General features: G+C 43.5%; 1 protein-coding gene across 5 annotated transcripts in view; it reads left to right on the top strand.

Annotated features, from left to right (window-relative positions):
* Positions 1-17,661, top strand: part of SUGCT (succinyl-CoA:glutarate-CoA transferase) — a 692,355-nt gene that overhangs the window by 1,587 nt on the left and 673,107 nt on the right. For all 5 annotated transcript variants that reach the window (XR_009247288.1, XR_009247287.1, XR_009247290.1 and 2 more), the window contains exons 2-5: positions 6,228-6,279; positions 8,130-8,203; positions 16,124-16,209; positions 16,719-16,769. Coding sequence is in view for 1 of the 5 variants with exons in the window: in XM_004582355.4 (XP_004582412.2) it covers positions 6,228-6,279; positions 8,130-8,203; positions 16,124-16,209; positions 16,719-16,769 (263 nt within the window). In the remaining 4 variants the exon portion in view is untranslated. The remainder of the gene's footprint in view (positions 1-6,227; positions 6,280-8,129; positions 8,204-16,123; positions 16,210-16,718; positions 16,770-17,661) is intronic.

Here is a 17,661-nt window from a genome sequence, read left to right as displayed (position 1 = left end):
AGCCTTTTTTCTGTACGAAGGTAACTTTTTCATTCCGTTTTCAATCATCTTTTGGACATGTCCTCATGGGCAGTGAAGTAATCCTCCACTGCTTTCCCAGGCCATAAGAGAGAGCTGAATTGAAAGTGGAGAGCTGGGACATGAAATGACACCCACATGCGATGCTGGTGCCACAGGATAGAGGATTGGCCTGCTGAGCCATGGTGCTGGCCTTAGGAATTTTTTTTTTTCTTTTAAATTAATTAATTAATTAGAGTGGTAGAGAGACAAAGATAAATATTTCTTCCATTTGCTGGTTCACTCCTCAAATGCCTACAACAGCCAGGGCTGGGCTAGGTTGAAACCAAGAGCCAGGAGTTCAACTCAGATCTCTCACTAAGGTGGCAGGCCCTCAAGTACTGGAGTCAAACAGTGTGTGCCTTAGCAGGAAACTGGAATGGACATTGGCAGTGGTGCAGTGTGGAGTGTGGGCATTCCTCATGGCTTGATAACAGCTGCACCATTTTCCATCAACATTTTTAAAAACGATTTATTTATTTTTTATTACAAAGTCAGAAAAACAGAGAGGAGAGACAGAGAGGAAAGTCTTCTGTCTACTGACTCACTCCCCAAGTGGCTGAAGTTGGCAGAACTGCGCCAATCCGAAGCCAGGGAGCTTCTTCTGGGTTTCCCGTGCGGGTTCAGGGTCCTAAAGCCTTGGGCCATCCACGACTGCTTTCCCAGGCCACAAGCAGGGAGCTGGATGGGAAGCGGGGCTGCTAAGATATGGACCGGTGTCCTTATGGGATCCTGGTGTATGCAAAGTGAGGACTTTAGCCACTACTAGGCGACATGCTCGGCCCTTTTATTTATTTGTTTATTTATTTATTACTTTTCTCCATGCACTTTTGAAGTGTCCTGGATGGTGATTGTCATCTTTTGTATCATCATTCAGTCTTCAAGGTTAAAAAAGAAAAAGGTGAAGAAGCAGGGTGATGGATTGTTGTGAGCAGCGTAGGTATGGTTTTGGCAGAAGAACACAGCTCTGGGGAGGACCAGTGTTAGAAGCCAGGGTCCTGAGGAGGCGCTGGGATTGGGTAGGTGATGTTTCATGTGGCGTTGTGTACAGGGGCATTGGTAGACAGCACATCAAGGAACGTCTTGAACTACCGCGAACTACATGGGGAGTCCCAGATAGAACTGGCTAACTTTGTGGTAGTGGTGTGTTTCAGAAGTCCGCATATCAAGACAAAGAAATGTAAAGGTAAATGCGACTGTTTCTATTTCTGTAAGACTGAGGTGTTTACTTAGCTTATCTAAAATTTTTTTGGTCTCTGTCTTTTCAGTGGATTTCGAAGCTACTGTTTTTCATTTGTTGTAGAGTCTTACCTTCAAAAAAGCCACACTTACGGGCCCAGTGTATCAGAGCAGAACAGTTGTGTTTGAAGCAGGACTTGGGGTTTCCTCTGGACCCCTACTTTGGCTACTCTTCCCCTCACTGTCACCTGGCAGCTTTGAGGAAGTCTCAGGGCTCTGTAGGCTGGGTTTGGAGGCCACTGTTTAAGTAGATGTCAGGGGTTAACCAGTACTCAGATAGCACTTTGGTTAGTTCTACTATGTAGTTTTAGGAAGTACATATTTCTGTGTTTCTGCATTGTCAGGTTTTTTAAATTAAAGAATAAAATGAACCCTAGAACCCGGGTTAAAGGATGAGGTCTTGGAAGTTAAAAGATAACTGAGTAGATAGAGAACTTCAAGGAGGTACAGTTTGTATTTAAAGTGATATGAAACTCAAAGCCTTGGAGATACTCCCAAGACTGTAACCCAGGGAAGCTCATCTTCCCTCTGGGGACAGTCATTTACATCCCAAAGAATAATAAGTCGGGACTTTTCTCTTGGCTCTCCAGGGAGAATTTTCTTCTTCTTCGTTTTTTTTCTTTTAAGGTTTATTTATTTTTATTACAAAGTCAGATATACAGAGAGGAGGAGAGACAGAAAGATCTTCCACCTGCTGGTTCACTCCTCAAGTGGCCTCAACATTGGAGCTGAGCCGATCCAAAGCTAGGAGCCCAGAGCCTCTTCTGGGTCTCCCACACAAGTGCAGGGTCCCAAGACTTTGGGCCGTCCTCGACTGCTTTCCCAGGCCACAAGCAGGGAACTGGATGGAAGTGGAGCTGCTGGGATTAGAACCGGCGCCCATATGGGATCCCGGGGCATTCAAGGCGAGGACTTTAGCCGCTAGGCCACGCCGCCGGGCCCTCCAGGGAGAATTTTCTTACCTTAGTTAGACTTAACTTTTCCCTCTTTTCCTTGGGGAAGATGCCAGGTAGAAAGTTCTCTAGACCAGACTCCTACATTCCTTATTTTCGTATTCCTGTCCTGTGGTTCAACCCCTGTAATATGCAGGACTTACTAATTTCTTATTATTTCACCCATGAGATACTATGTAGAAATATTGCACTTCCTGTTGTAAGTAATAATAACATCTTTTCTGGAAATCTTGTGCTTACTTTTAGGCTACAAATGATAAACAGGAATAAAAACTTAAGTATTTTTGATAAAAATTTGTCAGTAGAATATACTTATATTTTTTGTGTACACAAATGTGTGTATACCTAGAGCTTCAGCTTGACTCTAATATTTCCTGAAAATTTTCAGATTTCAGTTTTCCTTATAGAGATGCCTACTGTTGTGTTTCATGTTTGTATTAGTCAGGTTTTGTTACCACAGTGTAAAACCTGAAGCAACTAATTTTATACGGAGATTGGTCTATTCAGCTCAGTTTTCAAGGCTGAAGTCAAAGACCAGATGGCCTCACTTGTTTCGCCTGTGGTGAGAGCGCTGGTGTACTTGCAAAGGATCAGACAGCAAGACAGGAAACTAAAAGAGCAGCTGGTCCAACTGAGGCTTTTATAACCAACGCTCTGGCTTGAACCACCTTCTAAGGGCAGGCCAGTCACTTAAGGACTTCCGCTAGGTACATCTCCCAAATGTCTTCATTAGGTTAAGCTTGTTTTTAATACTGTTAGCTTATGGTTTTGGATGTACTTATTTTTGTGAAAGCCAGATAGAGCTTCCATCCGTTGGTTTGTTCTCCAAATGCCCCAACAGTTTGGCTGAAACCAGGAACCACGTGCTAAATCTGGTGATTTGAGCTGTCCTCTGCTGCCCTCCCAGATAAGCATTCACAGGAAGCTGGGATAGAAGTGGGGTGGGACTCAAGCCCAAATCTAATCATGGGGGAGACTGGACATCACAAGGAGCATCTGATTTTCTGAGCCAAAGCCATGCCCATGACTTAGGAGGCTGAATTATATTCAGGCTACAGCAATGCTAACAGACTAGTGGGAGAAGTGTAGTGCATTTCTAGGAAATGATGGGATTATCCTTTAAGTCCATAAATATCTTTTGTCTTCTTTTTCAAAAAACGTTGATCTCTTATTTCTCATAGTGTAGAAAATGAAATAAACACACTGTTATCTGGTTATTCCAAATTATAATGCCCTGGAATCCTCCAGTAACCCCACCTTTCTATAATTGTCCACTAAATTAGACTACTGGGAACAAAGAGCTGCTTTTATGATTTCTGATGCACGCTAGTAGGAAAACATCATGCTGAGACCAATGTGGTGGCCTAGCAGCTAAAGTCGCCTGTAACGCACCCTCCCATATGGGTACCAGTTCTTATCCTGCCGGCCCCACTTCCCATCCACCTCCCTGCTTGTGGCCTGGGAAGGCATTTGAGGATGGCCCAAGGCTTTGGGACCCTGTGTCTGTGTGGGAGACACAGAAGGGGCTCCTGTCTCCTGGCTTCAGATTGGCTCAGCTCCAGTCATTGCGGCTGCTTGGGTAGTCAATCAGCAGATAGAAGATCTTCCTCTCTGTCTCTCCTCCTCTCTGTATATCTGCCTTTACAACTATATATATATATATTCTACTGTTCTACTTGATACTAATACTTGATCAGTTTGTGTTATGTCTTAGCTTTTTCTTGTGGTTGGCTACGTTGTGTGGGGAATGTGTCATCACTATCTCCCTGATGATCCACTTGTGTGGACATCTGTCAATTATCCCTGCTCCAGTGCTGCTCAAGTTTATTTGTGTCATGAAAACCCTAGGGCCAAGTACAAGGGCAGGCCTAGCAAGCGACTGTGACAAGCATAGAACTGATGGCAGCTTCATTATAATTATACTTTTTTTTGCATGGGCATCCAGCTGTATCATAATAACTTCTAACACTGGAGGCCAAATAACACAGATATACAAGCTGCTCCATGTAGTCCAAAAAAATATATATTGCACTTGGTGCTTTTTCCAACTTGTTTTTCCCTTTTATCCACCCTGGACTAGCACCCAGTCTGTCAGTCTTGACAGACAAGAAATGGCTCTAGATATCCTTGTGAAGTACAGAGTTAGAGCCAGTTCTTAAAATAAGCTTGTGGAGTTTTTAGTTGCTGTTTCATATCTGGGTGGTATCTGATTTAATATGTGATATGACTGTTTAATTAAAATATGATAACGATGATGAGAAACTTTTAGTGAGCATTTATTGTGTTTCAGAAGGTGTAAAAAAAAGCACTTTTTCTGCAGTATTTTGATTAATCCTCCCAAATCCTATGAGATAGGCATTTCAGATGAGGAAGGGGGGGCTCAGGAAAGTGCAGTTTCCTTGTTCAAGGACAGTAGGATAGTAAATAATAGAGCAGTTGAATCCACGGAGTCCAGCACCAGAGTTCATGTTGGTCATTGTTTAAAACTTGGGGCTAGAGTCATGGCACAAGTTAAGTGGCTCCTGGCATTCCATACCGCAGTGCAAGTTTGAGCCCTGGCTGCTCTTTCTTGATGTAGAGCTGGTTGAATTGAATTTCGTTGTCTGTGATCTTCCTGTACTTGAGTAAGTCTATCTTCCTGAAGGTTTGGGGAATTCTATGTTGTTGACTTTTTGAGTATGCTTTCCCACACCGTTGACTTTCTTTAGACCCTTTTGAACAGCAATTATAGAAATCGGTTCTTTTCCCACCCTGATCAGCTATGTAAACATCATCAAAAAATTAAACAATAAAAATTTAAAAAATTTTAAAAAAGAAATTTGTTCTTTTCTTGCTGGCCCAGAATAAGCCTTTTTCACTACTCTTAATTATTTTTTCAGCTTTTCATGCAGTCTGTCATTGAATTCAATAATTCTTTTTCTGTCTCATCTATTCTGCTATTTATGACTTCTAGCACATTTAAACTTTTGCTTACTGTAGTTTCTAATTGAAGGATTTTGTTTAAAAAATTGTTTCCATCTGTATCAAGTCTCAGAATATAACATTGTTTCTCTAAAATTTTTCATTGAGCATTTGACGGTGTCAAAGCTTATGTTACTGGTTTCTTGTACCTTACCTTTGCTCATTAGGTGAAATCATAATTCCCTGAGACATGGGGGCAGAGTCCACGGTCCTGGATTTCAAATCTAAGGTTTACATTTAATTCCCTCTCTGCTTACCAAGCCAGAGGAGAGGTGTCTCTCCTCTGTGCTACTTGTAGCTGGGGGAGTCGTGATGTGGGCAATTCTTTCTTTCCTTTAGCGTTTAATGTGTCTTTTATTAGTAGTATTCTAAAATTAATATTCGCATTCTAAAATTAGCATTTTAAACCTTTTTTTCAATGTATCTGTTATTCTTGTTCTAAAATAAAGCATTGTAGTCTCTTTCCTGGCTTCTGATGTTTGTGAAGGTGACTTAATGTGCATAAAGGGGCGCAAATTGAAGTCTTTCAGACAAGATGATTTTCTGAGCTTGTTCAGCTGCAGCCTTGCTGGAAGCCCTTCTGTGATAGTCATTTCTTAATTGTAAAACAGAGGTTTACTTATTTGGAGCTGGCGTGATGGCTCAACTGGCTAACCCTCTACCTTCAAGTGCTGGCATTGTGTCCCAGCTGCTGCATTTCCTATCCAGTTCCCTGTTTGTGGCCTGGGAAAGCAGTCAAAGATGGCCCAAGATTTTGGCCCTCTCACACCCACGTGGGAGATCTGAAGGAAGCTCCTGGTTCCTGGCTCCTGACTTAGGATTGGCTCAGCTCTGGCCTTTTTGGCATTTAGAGAGTGAACCAGTGATGGAAGACTCTTTTTGTTTTTCTTTGGTGTCTTTCTACCTTTCAAATTAATCAGTAATTCTATTTTCAAATAACTAAGATGGAATATGTAGAATTTTATTTTTTCTATGATGATTAGTAATCACTACTACTCAAATATTTTGTTTTGCCAGATGCTGACAATGTGAAACCATTGGAAGGTGTAAAAATTCTGGATCTAACAAGGTTTGTATTGGTTTATCTGTGTTTTGTTGATTGAATTTCCCTTCTCTGTAAAACATTTTTTGGAGAACATACTGATATGTTTTATTGAAATTTTGGAGAATGACAAAAAAAAATTATGTGATTTTGTCCTTGTAAGAAACCGTTAACATAATATAATACGCAGTTTCCCAACTCATATATGTATGCATGTATATAGGTATATATTATAAATTCTCTTTTTATTTAAAAGAGAAAGCTGGGACTGGGAGTGGAACATAAAGAAAGAGAGAAAGAGAGGCAAAAGGGAAAATGGAAGAGAGGATGAAAGGGAGAAAGAGAGAGAGAAAAGAAAGAAAGAAAAGCAAAGCAGAGAGAGGCAAACAAAGATTTTCATCTGCTAGTTTACTCCCCAAATGCCTCCCTCCAATAGCCAGGGCTGGGCAAGGCTGAAGCCAAGAGCTGGACACTCAGTCTGCATCAGCTCTGTGAGTGGCAGGAAAACCAACTCTATCATCTAGCAGTTGATGCCTACCAAGGTGTTAGCAGGAAGTTGGAATTGGGAGCAAAAAGCCAGGACTCAAACCAGCACTTCCATATGAGATATAGGTGTCCAAGCAGCATATTTTGCTCTTGTATTTTACAGATTTACTTATTTCTCTGAAAGGCAGACTTAGAGAGAGGGAGAGAAAGACAGAGAGACAGACAAAGCAAGATCTTCCATTTGTTGCTCATTCTCCAAATGGCCACAGTGGCTTGGCGGCCAGTAGTCAGGGGCCTCTTTCAGGTCTCTCATGTGAGTAATAACAGAGGCTTATGGACTTGGGATATCTTACTTTTTCCCTGGCACATCAACAGGGAGCTGGCTTGGAAGTGGGGCAGCAGGGACTCAACCCAGGCCCACGTGGAATGGTGGCATTGTAGGCGGCAGCCTAACCGTTGTACCACAATACCAGTCTGAATAGATTTGATTAATTTTTGGGACCAATTTCAGTTTACAGGAAAATTGGTCAGAAGAGAGCAAGTTTTTCTGTGGAATGCCAGCATTACAGGTGTTGGCTTTATCTAGTATGCCACAATGCTGGTCCCTTAAGCAGCATCTTAACCACTGTGCCAAATGTCTGTCCTTATGTATGATTTTAAGAATCAGAGATTGCAACCAAATTGAAAGTAGTGTTTTACTCATGTAACAATGTAAGCATAATTCTGTTATGGGTATTTTCCTGTCATTCAAAATTTGGCAAAAACATAAAGTAGCATTTTATTTTATATAGTTGTCATATTATTACCAGTGATCACAACATTTTTTCTTTAAAGATTTATGTATATTTATTGGAAAGGAAAATTTACGGAGAGAAGCAGAGACACAGGGAGAAAGATCTTCTATGTTTTGATTCACTCCCCAGTTGGCCATAATGGCTAGCTGACCTGATCCAAAGCCAAGAATGTTGAGTTCCCACTTGGACTTGGACCATCTTCCACTGCTTTCCCAGGCCATAAACAGGATCTGGGTTGGAAGTGGGACAGCTGGGACATGAACCAGTGTCCATATGGGGTGTCGGTGCTTAGAGGGGAAGAATTGGCTAGTTGAGCCATCATGTGTTTCTTCTCCCATTTGAATGTTTCATTATTATTAATTAGGCTTGCTTGGAAGCAAAGCTTTACCTCAGTTTTCTTTTTTTAGTTATAATTCTAAAAACAAAATTACTGAATGAAAAATTTTTAAACCTTTTGATACAATTGGTACTAATTGACTTTTTACCAATTTTGCTTCTTTCTAACATTCTGTGAGCTTATTTGTGTTTATAGATTAATAAGAATGGGAACATTTTTCAAGGTGGTCATTAGTTGGTTTAACATTGTTAACATTGTAGAGTACTGGCGGGACCTTTTGCTACTATGAATTTGGGAGATCTTGGAGCTGAAGTTATAAAAATAGAACGACCAGGTAAAGTTACTTCCTTTTTTAAAGCGCAAGCTAATGTAATAAAAAATAAAAAGCTAATAAATAGTTTTAATGATTTGTTAAATACATGTTTAGTGTACCTACTTATGAGATGAGAACTGAAATGACTATTTTTCATTTTCTGTATCTTGTTTTCCTCTTGTGATCTTTCTCTGCACTCTGACACAGTCCAGAGGTTAAGAATCAAGCCAGCTGCTCTGTAGGCACCTGTTAGCTTCTGTGAGAAGCCAAGCTGCAGCACACCTCAGTGAAGAGAACAACAGACACCATATTGCTAGGCAGAGGTCCAAGCACTGAATCTTTTCAGCAACTCTATGGTCTGATGTTATGGTGCTATTTTGTATCAGAGAAAATGAAGGAACAGAGAGGTAAAATGATGATCTCAATGCTACTCACCTAACAAAGCACCTTTAGCATTGATCCCTGACTTCTTTATCCCATACAAGCCTTTCTGTCAAGACTAGTTAGAATAGGTGTTGCCACACTTCCTCTTGATGGGATGCAGGGAAGGATGAAAGGGAACAAACAGGATAGAGAGGAGGAAAAGGAATCCAAGTTCCTCAGCCAGAAACCTAATTAACACAGGTCATTCTGTTTATAATTAAAGGAATGTTTTCTCATCTTAGGGTTTCAAAGGTTTTAAGAGGTAAGGACTCTCAATCCTACATCAGTTTGCTTTTGTTTTTATCAGAAACATTTCATGTTTGTTCTTCCTATTTTCCACCAAATAAACATATTCCATGACCAAAGTTTTCACTTTTGTTAGCTGCCTTCTTGGGGCTGTCTTCTTCTGCTTTCCCAGGCCATTAGCAGGGAGCTGGATAGGAACTTGGGCAGCTGGATGCAAACTGGCACTGATGTGGGATGCCAGCGTCACACATGGTGGTGTCTTTACAGTGCTGGCACCTGCTGAACACCTTTCTTACATAGCTCAGTTTTTGTAAAGATTCTTTTTAAAATTTTTTTTTAGATTTATTTTATTTTTATTACAAAGTCAGATATACAGAGAGGAGGAGACACAGAAATATCCTCCGTCTGATGATTCACTCCCCAAGTGAGTTGCAACGGCCGGTGCTGTGCTGATCTGAAGCCAGGAGCCAGGAACTTCCTCCAGGTCTCCCACATGGGTACAGGATCCCAAGGATTTGGGCCGTCCTCGACTGCTTTCCCAGGCCACAAGCAGGGAGCTGGATGGGAAGTGGAGCTGCCGGGATTAGAACCGGCCTCCATATGGGATCCTGGGGCATTCAAGGCGATGACCTTAGCCACTAGGCCATGCCGCTGGGCCCCAGTTTCTGTAAAGATTCTAATTGCCACATATTACCTATTTTCAACACTACAGCACTTCTTGATTGGACCATTGTTTTCTTTTTTTCCATTTCTGACAGAGTATTCAGTGTAATTTCTTTTTCAACTTAAATTTAAAAAAAATTTTAGATTATGTTTGCATAGTTGAGCAGGGTGGGAAGGATCTAGGGTTAGGGAGAAGTGGATGCGTTCATTGTTTCCAAACTTTCTATTTCTTCTTCCCATTTATGTGGGGAGAAGAGAGATAAAGGGATAGGCCATACCCAGTCTCCCAGCCATCCAGTACCCGAGGATGGGGAAAGGTCACCCAGTATCAATCCAGGCACATGTCTGAGGGTTATGCTGAGGTGGATGCAATACTTTTGAAATGCTGTCAACTTGGCTGATCTATAGATGAGAAATCCCTTCCCATGTCCATTGGCTGACACAGGTTATCTTAGAGTCTCCATTCGCCCAGATATTTTCTGTTATTTTTTGGCTGGGGTAATTGTCCATATATTCTGTTTTCCATTCTTTACTATGGTACCAGATGTCCTCTGCAAGCCCCAATGAGCTACCAAGTCCTCCATGTGCACTGTGGTCTGCCATCCAGTACTCCATCCTTTACACTGAGGAGGACTAGTTTTCATAGGTGAGCTTGTAGATCCAGGCCAGGTGGCCTGAATCAAGCTGCACCTCCAACCCTGGGGCTCACGGACTTGGCAACCTCCCTGCAGGCAGACCCAAGAACCCAGGGCAAGTGACCCAAGCCCCACTGGACCCCCTAGCCCTGGGGCTCTCGGACCCAGTACCCACCATGCAGGCAGGTTCAAGGCCCCAGGCCATGTGACCCAGGGCCTGCTGGACCCTTCACCTCTGGGTCCCATGGACCTGATACCCACCATGCAGGCAGACCCAGAGACCTGCGCCAGGAGACCTAGGCCCCACCAGACCCCCCCCCCACACTCCTGGGGCTCACGGATTCAGCATCTACCACAAAGGCATGTCCAAGGCCCCAGGCCAGGTGACCCAGCCCTTTCAGGGCCCTCAACGCTTGATCTCACAGATCCAATATCCACCATGTGGGCACTTCCAAGGCCCTGGGCCATGTGACCCAGGACCTGCTGGACACCCCCATCCGCCTGGACTCATGGACCCGGAACCCACTTCACAGGCAGGCTGAAAGTACTGGACCAGATGACCAGGGCCTGCTGAAACCCCTGGCCTTGGTGGTCATGGACCAAACACCCACCACACAGGTGGACCCCAGGACCTGGACCAGGTGACCCAAGCCCCACCAGATTCCCCACCCTTGGGGCTCATGTATCCATCACCCACCTTGCATGCAGGTCAAAGGACCCCTTCATCCCTGGGGTTCACAGACCTGACACCCACCGCCCCCAAACTGGCATGGCTTGCCTCACGTTGGCATCCACTAGCAGGTGCTCCAGCTTGGTTTGATCCAACCTGCCTCCAGTTCCAGCTTATACTGGTTGGTACTGCAGCCTAGCCTTGCCCAGTCATCCCCCATCCCAGCTCCAGTGTGAACTGGCTGGTGTTGCAGCCTGACCTGACCCCTCTTGTACCCCATCATGGTTCTCGGATCTGCCAGTGGTTGTTATGAACCGGCTTGACCTGGCCTAACACCAGACCTGAACCACATGTGTGCTGGTGGGTACTGTAACCTGGCCTGGTTTGGGCTGTTCCTTGCTTTGGTTCTTGCGCTTATCTGCAGCAACTGCAATCTGACAAAGGAGTTCACCAAGTTCCTCTATCTGGTCTTCTAGTGGCAGATCTTGTGCACTGGTGGGTCTTTGGCCCAGGTTGACTTTGTCTACCTCTTGTCCTGCCAGGAATGGTGTCCCTGCCCAATCGGCCCATACCCTTTCTGGTTCTTACTGTTGGGTGTTAGCCCAGCCACAACTAGTCCATGCCCAGACACAGCTCTCACATGGTTCAACGGGAGCCAAGACTTAGTGCAGCCTGTTTAACACCCACCCTTACTCTCATAAGTACAAGTGGGTGCTGGATTCTAGCCCAGTCTGGCTCTCCCCAGGCCCACTCCACACCTGTGCCAAGGGAGATTGCAGCCTTGTCCAGCCTAGGCCAGTGCCCCCATTCTGGCTCTTGTGCTTGCCAGTAGAAATTCCAGCCCAGTTGGGGTGGCCCCTTATCTGCCTAGTCAGGCCTATTCACAGTCACAGATCATGCATGTGCCGACGAAGATTGCTGTTCCACATAGGTGAGCCCACATACTCCCCTGCAGACTCTACCCCCAGACCTGATTCATTTATTTGTCGGCTTCATGGCCCAGCCTCACAGTACCTGTTTTCTTTCCAGGTACTTGCTGTTGGGTTCCATGTTCTAGTCTTTAAGTAGAGTGGCTTTGTCCTTGAAGCCCCAGAGAAGTCATTCCTGACCTGGACATGAAGCTTCAGGTCCCTGCTCGTCCCCTCCTGTGCCATCCCTCAGACTCCCTGTAACCCCACACCCCCAACTTCCCAGAGAGCACTGGTGGGGCCCGAGTTCCCCTGGCTCCAGCCACGCAGCTGGGGGAGTAAAGCAGCCACACCTCCAGAACAGACTTCCCTGAGGTCTGCCGTCAATCTAGTTTCCTTACTTCAGGCTAATATTTGCCTTTCTATTTGTTTTGTAAGTTAATACTTATGGTTTACCTTGGTGCATTTCTCCTTTGTACATTTCAGGTTCCACAGTGGGAGATGTTCTCTGTCTAAGCCTTTATTGCTGTTTATTGCTGTCCACTTGCTTAGAGGGAGGGAGGGAAAGAGGGAGAGAGAGAGAGAGAGAGACAGAGACAGAGACAGAGACAGAGACAGAGACACACCTTCCATTTGTTGTTCACTTCCCAAATGCTCACAGCAGACAGAAGCCTGGAATTCTGTCCAGTTCTCTGACATGTGGGTGTCAGGGACCCACGTATTTCAGCCATTACCTAATGCATTTCAGAGGATACATTGGTAGGAGCCTGGAACAGTAACAGGGCAGTGTCTCTAAACCTAGTCACTGGTATGGGATGCAGGCATCCCAACTGGCATCTTCATTGCTGCATCATAGTGCCTGCCACTACTTGTTTCTTTCACTCATTGATTATGCTAACTCTTCCCCTTAGCTCTTCTGCTCCATAATTTACATTTCGTATTATTTATTCAATTGTTTTAAATTTTAGAGACAGATATGAGAAACGTTGCACAGTGGGACTTTGTTTAGAAGTGATTTGGTAGTATTTTTAAATTTTAGTAGAGAGCTTGTCTCCCTTTGTATGTACTTGTTCAGTTCTTCAATTAAATAAAATTTGATTGTGGTGTTCTAACTTAGGAATTGGATTATTCTTATTTGTGCAATCAAAGAACATTTCAAACTGAGGCATACTTTCTTTCATGTTTGCAGGGTTAGTTTATTGGTGTAATCATCATGTCTGCAGGGCCAGTCAGGCAATGTGATGAGTGGAGTGGGTTGCGAGGAGCAGCAAAAGATGCTGAGGAAATTATCAGGACTGTCCCCACTAGGCGGGGATAGAAGTCCAGGGATGATGGTCTCTTGTTTGCTGCCGTGGCTGCTTTGCATAGAGCAGTGTCCTTGCCCAATAACTTATTTACTGAAAAAATGGATGTCTTGAAAGTTCGCACCAAAAAGAAGTTTGGCTTTTTCTCAAGGCACCTAGTTAAAACCACTGGAAACTGTGTGGGTCAAACAAAGCACACATCTCAGGCTGCCTGTTGTACCACTTGGTGACTTAACAGTGCACTGCCTGTCATTTGTCATCAGCACTGATCCTTCTGCCCTTAGAGCTCTGGCCGTATTCCAAGGACAGGTCTCCGCTTTAGACTCCTGCTGTTATCTCCACCTGAGGGATGAACACAAACATTTAAAACAAACCAATTGTAGCTGCATCTTGGCTCTTGACCTTGTAGAAACATCCCTGTGCATCCTCTAAGAGGTCTGGCTGATTCCTGAAGATCTGAATAAACAGACTCATTTCCCCTGTAGCTGTAGCCGCTTCTTTCCTCAGAGCTTTCTCGCTAGCACACTTCTGGATAGGGGTACTCGTATTTATTGCTTTATGTTATTACCAGTTCACTTGCAGAGGGAGCTAATGCTTCTTTTCCCTTCTCTCTTGCATACTTGATTTCTGCGGTGTGGTGTGGTATGGAGTGTGTGTGTATGTGTGTGATTCTGAGATAAAAGAAATTTATTCTTAATAGCTTCTGTTTCTTTTTCTTTCAGAAGACAAAATCTGTTTTTCCTGATGAGTCTTAATGAGTGAAATCTAATGTCTAATCAATTGATTTTACCATTTAAATAACTGGAGTTTGAATTTTAACTTGGGCCCAGTGCGGTAGCCTGGCAGCTAAAGTCCTCGCCTTCTGAGTGTTAGGATCCCATGTGGGCACTGGTTCTAGTCCCAGCAGCTCCACTTCCTATCCATCTCTGCTTGTGGCCTGGGAAAGCAGTCGAGGATGGCCCAAATCCTTGGGACCCAGCACTTGCATTGGAGACCTGGAAGAGGTTCTGGGCTCCTAACTTCGGCTTGGCTCAGCTCCGGGGGTTTACTATGACTTGGGGAGTGAATCAACAGACGGAAGATCTTTCTGTATGTATATCTGAGTTTCCAATAAATATAAAATAAATCTAAAAAAATTTTTTTTGAACTTACATTCACAAATTCTCCTTTCGTGTCAGGGGATAGGATGGTGATATTTTATAATTATCTATGTAGTGGTTAGTTTCTTATGTCAGTATTTAATCAGCACATTGTAGAAATTTTGATTTGTAATGTTTTGTGTAATTTTTAATGGACTTTCTGGGTTCTCTGTGACTGTTGCTAACTTTTTTTTTGCAAGGAAAACTTTTCTGTAATTCTTTATAGTTTCGATCAAATATAACTGAATTGAAGTTTCGATCAGATATGACTGAATTTTTTTTTAAAAAGATTTATTCATTTTATTACAAAGTCAGATATACAGAGAGGAGGAGAGACAGAGAGGAAGATCTTCCGTCCGATGATTCACTCCCCAAGTGAGCCGCAACAGGCCGACGCTCGCCGATCCGAAGCCGGGAACCTGGAACCTCTTCCGGGTCTCCCACGTGGGTGCAGTGTCCCAATGCATTGGGCTGTCCTCAACTGCTTTCCCAGGCCACAAGCAGGGAGCTGGATGGGAAGTGGAGCTGCCGGGATTAGAACCGGCGCCCATATGGGATCCCGGGGCATTCAAGGTGAGGACTTTAGCTGCTAGGCCACGCCGCCAGGCCCCAGATATGACTGAATTTAAGTTTTATCTAGAGGTTCAGAATATTCAGCAATTCACACTATTTTTTAAAAGGTTTACCTTATTAATTTAAACAGAGGGAGAGGCAGGAATTTTTTTTTAAGATTTATTTATTTTTATTACAAAGTCAGATATACAGAGAGGAGGAGAGACAGAGAGGAAGGTCTTCCGTCCAATGATTCACTCCCCAAGTGAGCACAACGGCTGGTTCTGCGCCGATCCAAAGCCGGGAATCAGGAACCTCTTCCAGGTCTCCCACATGGATGCAGGGTCCCAAGGATTTGGGCCATCCTGGACTGTTTACCCAGGCCACAAGCAGGGAACTGGACGGGAAGTGGAGCTGCCAGGATTAGAAGCGGCGCCCTTATGGGATCCTGGGGCGTTCAAGGTGAGGACTTTAGCCACTAGGCCACACCGCAGGGCCCAAGGCAGAGATCTTTAATTCACTGGTTCATTCCCTAAATGGCCACAGTAAAATGGTAGAGTTAGGTACAAGCTGAGAGCCAGGGACTCCTTCCGGGTGGCAGAGCCCCAATACTTGGATTGTCACTTGCTGTTTTTTTTTCAGGTACATTAGCAGGGAGAAGGGTTGGAAGTGGAGCAGACAAAACTCAAACCAGCCCGCTGATACAGTATGCCATCGTCGCAAGTGGTGGCTTACCCTGTTCACAATACGAGCTTCCGAAACACTCTATTTTTAAATGGATTTATATGAACTTTTACTTTTAAGACCTAAAATTATTCTAAAATAATATTTGATTCCAGAGTAATGTTTTCAGTTAATGATGTTTGATATTCAGTAACTTATGTTGTCATTTCTATTTTTTTGTTGACAACAGAAATCTTTTATAGATTATTAATCCCTGTTCTGTACCTAGTCCAAGATGTCACTTTGCCATGAAGAGTTATCTTATTATTCTGATTTAAATCATATTAAAAGATCTGCAGACTCAACATTTTCCATGTACATGAGGTGCCAAGACAGCATTGAAAACTGACAAACCTGCTTGCCAAAGCCCAAGAGTAGCTCCAATCCATCAATCTCTGGAAATTTGCCACTTTATTAAATTTAAGGACTGCCATAAGGATGCCTAATACTTGGTATTATTATTTCCTTAGTTGCTTCTAGAGCGGCTGTGGAAGGTTCTAGTGATCACCATGAGTAAAGAGCATGGGCATTTCCGCAAGGTCCCGTGCCCCATGCCTCGCTGCTGCGTGCAGGGGGCTGACCTGACTCTGTGGTGAATGTGTACGGGGGGGGTGCTGCAGTTTACAGTGTCTCATGAGCTTTAAAACTAAGAGGGATGTTTTATATTACTATTTTCAGGAGCTGGTGATGATACACGAACTTGGGGGCCGCCTTTTGTGGGGACAGAAAGTACATATTTTCTGAGTGTTAACCGAAACAAAAAGGTAAGAATAACTCTTTTTCTTTTCTTTGTGTAATTCTCATCAAATAACAAAATTTTGATATCATCGTGTTTTCTTTTTTTTGGTAGCTGTCATCAGTATTTCAAAGAAATTGAATTTTATTGTTTAATCTTTTGCTGAGAAGAAACAATAGCACCATCACTATCTCCATTTTCTGCTGAATAATTTAAACATTGCATGAGGATTTATAATGGGAATAATTTTAAGGAAGAGGAAATCATTAGATTATTAACATTTGTTATTCTTTTAGAAAATGCTAAATGCCTATTACTTGGTATTATTATTGAAAAGCATTTACTATAATCCCTATTATTGTCCTAACATAACCTAGTTGCAAATAAAAACAAAAAAGATAGACAATTCTTCATCAGGAAAATAGATTTGCTTCAAGAGGAATATTTTTCAAGATTCAAGAACAAATCTTGGTGAGCTACCAGTAGTAAGACAAACTTTTAGAACGGTGTTTAATATATATTTGCTTTGATTTTCAGAGTATAGCTGTGAATATCAAGGACCCAAAAGGCGTGAAAATCATCAAAGAGGTATAGTATGCTCTGTGAAAATATTCTTTTAAAAATTATTGATTATTTTAATTTTTGATGATTTTTACATAGTTGATTAGGTTGTTCAGGGTCAAGGGCTACAGGAAGGTGGGTGAAATCACCATTTCCACATTCTCTTTTTTTCTTTCCTGTAGCTGGGGGGAGAGGGAACACAAGGAGAGAAGCCACATCCAGCCTCCCAAACACTTCTGCACCCTGGGATGGAGGACAGCTACCTGCCACCACCCCAGGGACCCCGAAGAGGGGCATGCTGTGAGGGTCCTGCTCCTGAGGTTTCAACAGTTGTGGTTTAATGCCGATCTTGCCATTTCAAGCACGATGAAATCTTTTCAGAATCCACTGGGTGACGTTGTCTGCCTTAGAGTTTCCATTTGCCCAGTTATTCACTACCAACACTTGGCTGGGGTAGTTGATCAATTTGTTCTGTCCTCCATCCTCTATTGTGGTACCAAGTGTCCTCTGTATACTCCAATGTACTGACGTGTCCTCCATGTGCACCTAGCTATGCTCTCCACTGCTTCATCTAAGCCACTGAGGAGGCTCAGCTCTGACACATTCATTCCACGGTCAGACCATGGAACCTGCCATTCTCTCCATGGTTCTGAGTCCAGCAATTCGGTTGGAGGGATCCCCATAGAAACCTCATCTGAGGTGATCCCAGAACTGATTCTTGTGTGTGCTTGCTAACAATACTGGGTCCCGCATAGTCTGTTGCCCCAGTCTGCTTATGCACATGCCGGTGGTTGCAATTGCTGGGTCAGTTCTGTCTCCAGCCCAGTCTTTTACACAAACCAATGGGTGTTGCAGCCCAGCCCGATCCTGCCCACCACACACTTGGACGAAGCTCCTGAAAATTGTCATGATTATACCC

Source organism: Ochotona princeps, chromosome 20, assembly GCF_030435755.1.
Source record: "Ochotona princeps isolate mOchPri1 chromosome 20, mOchPri1.hap1, whole genome shotgun sequence".
Classification (NCBI taxonomy): Eukaryota; Metazoa; Chordata; class Mammalia; order Lagomorpha; family Ochotonidae; genus Ochotona; species Ochotona princeps.
This window is presented reverse-complemented; position numbering and strand designations above follow the sequence as displayed.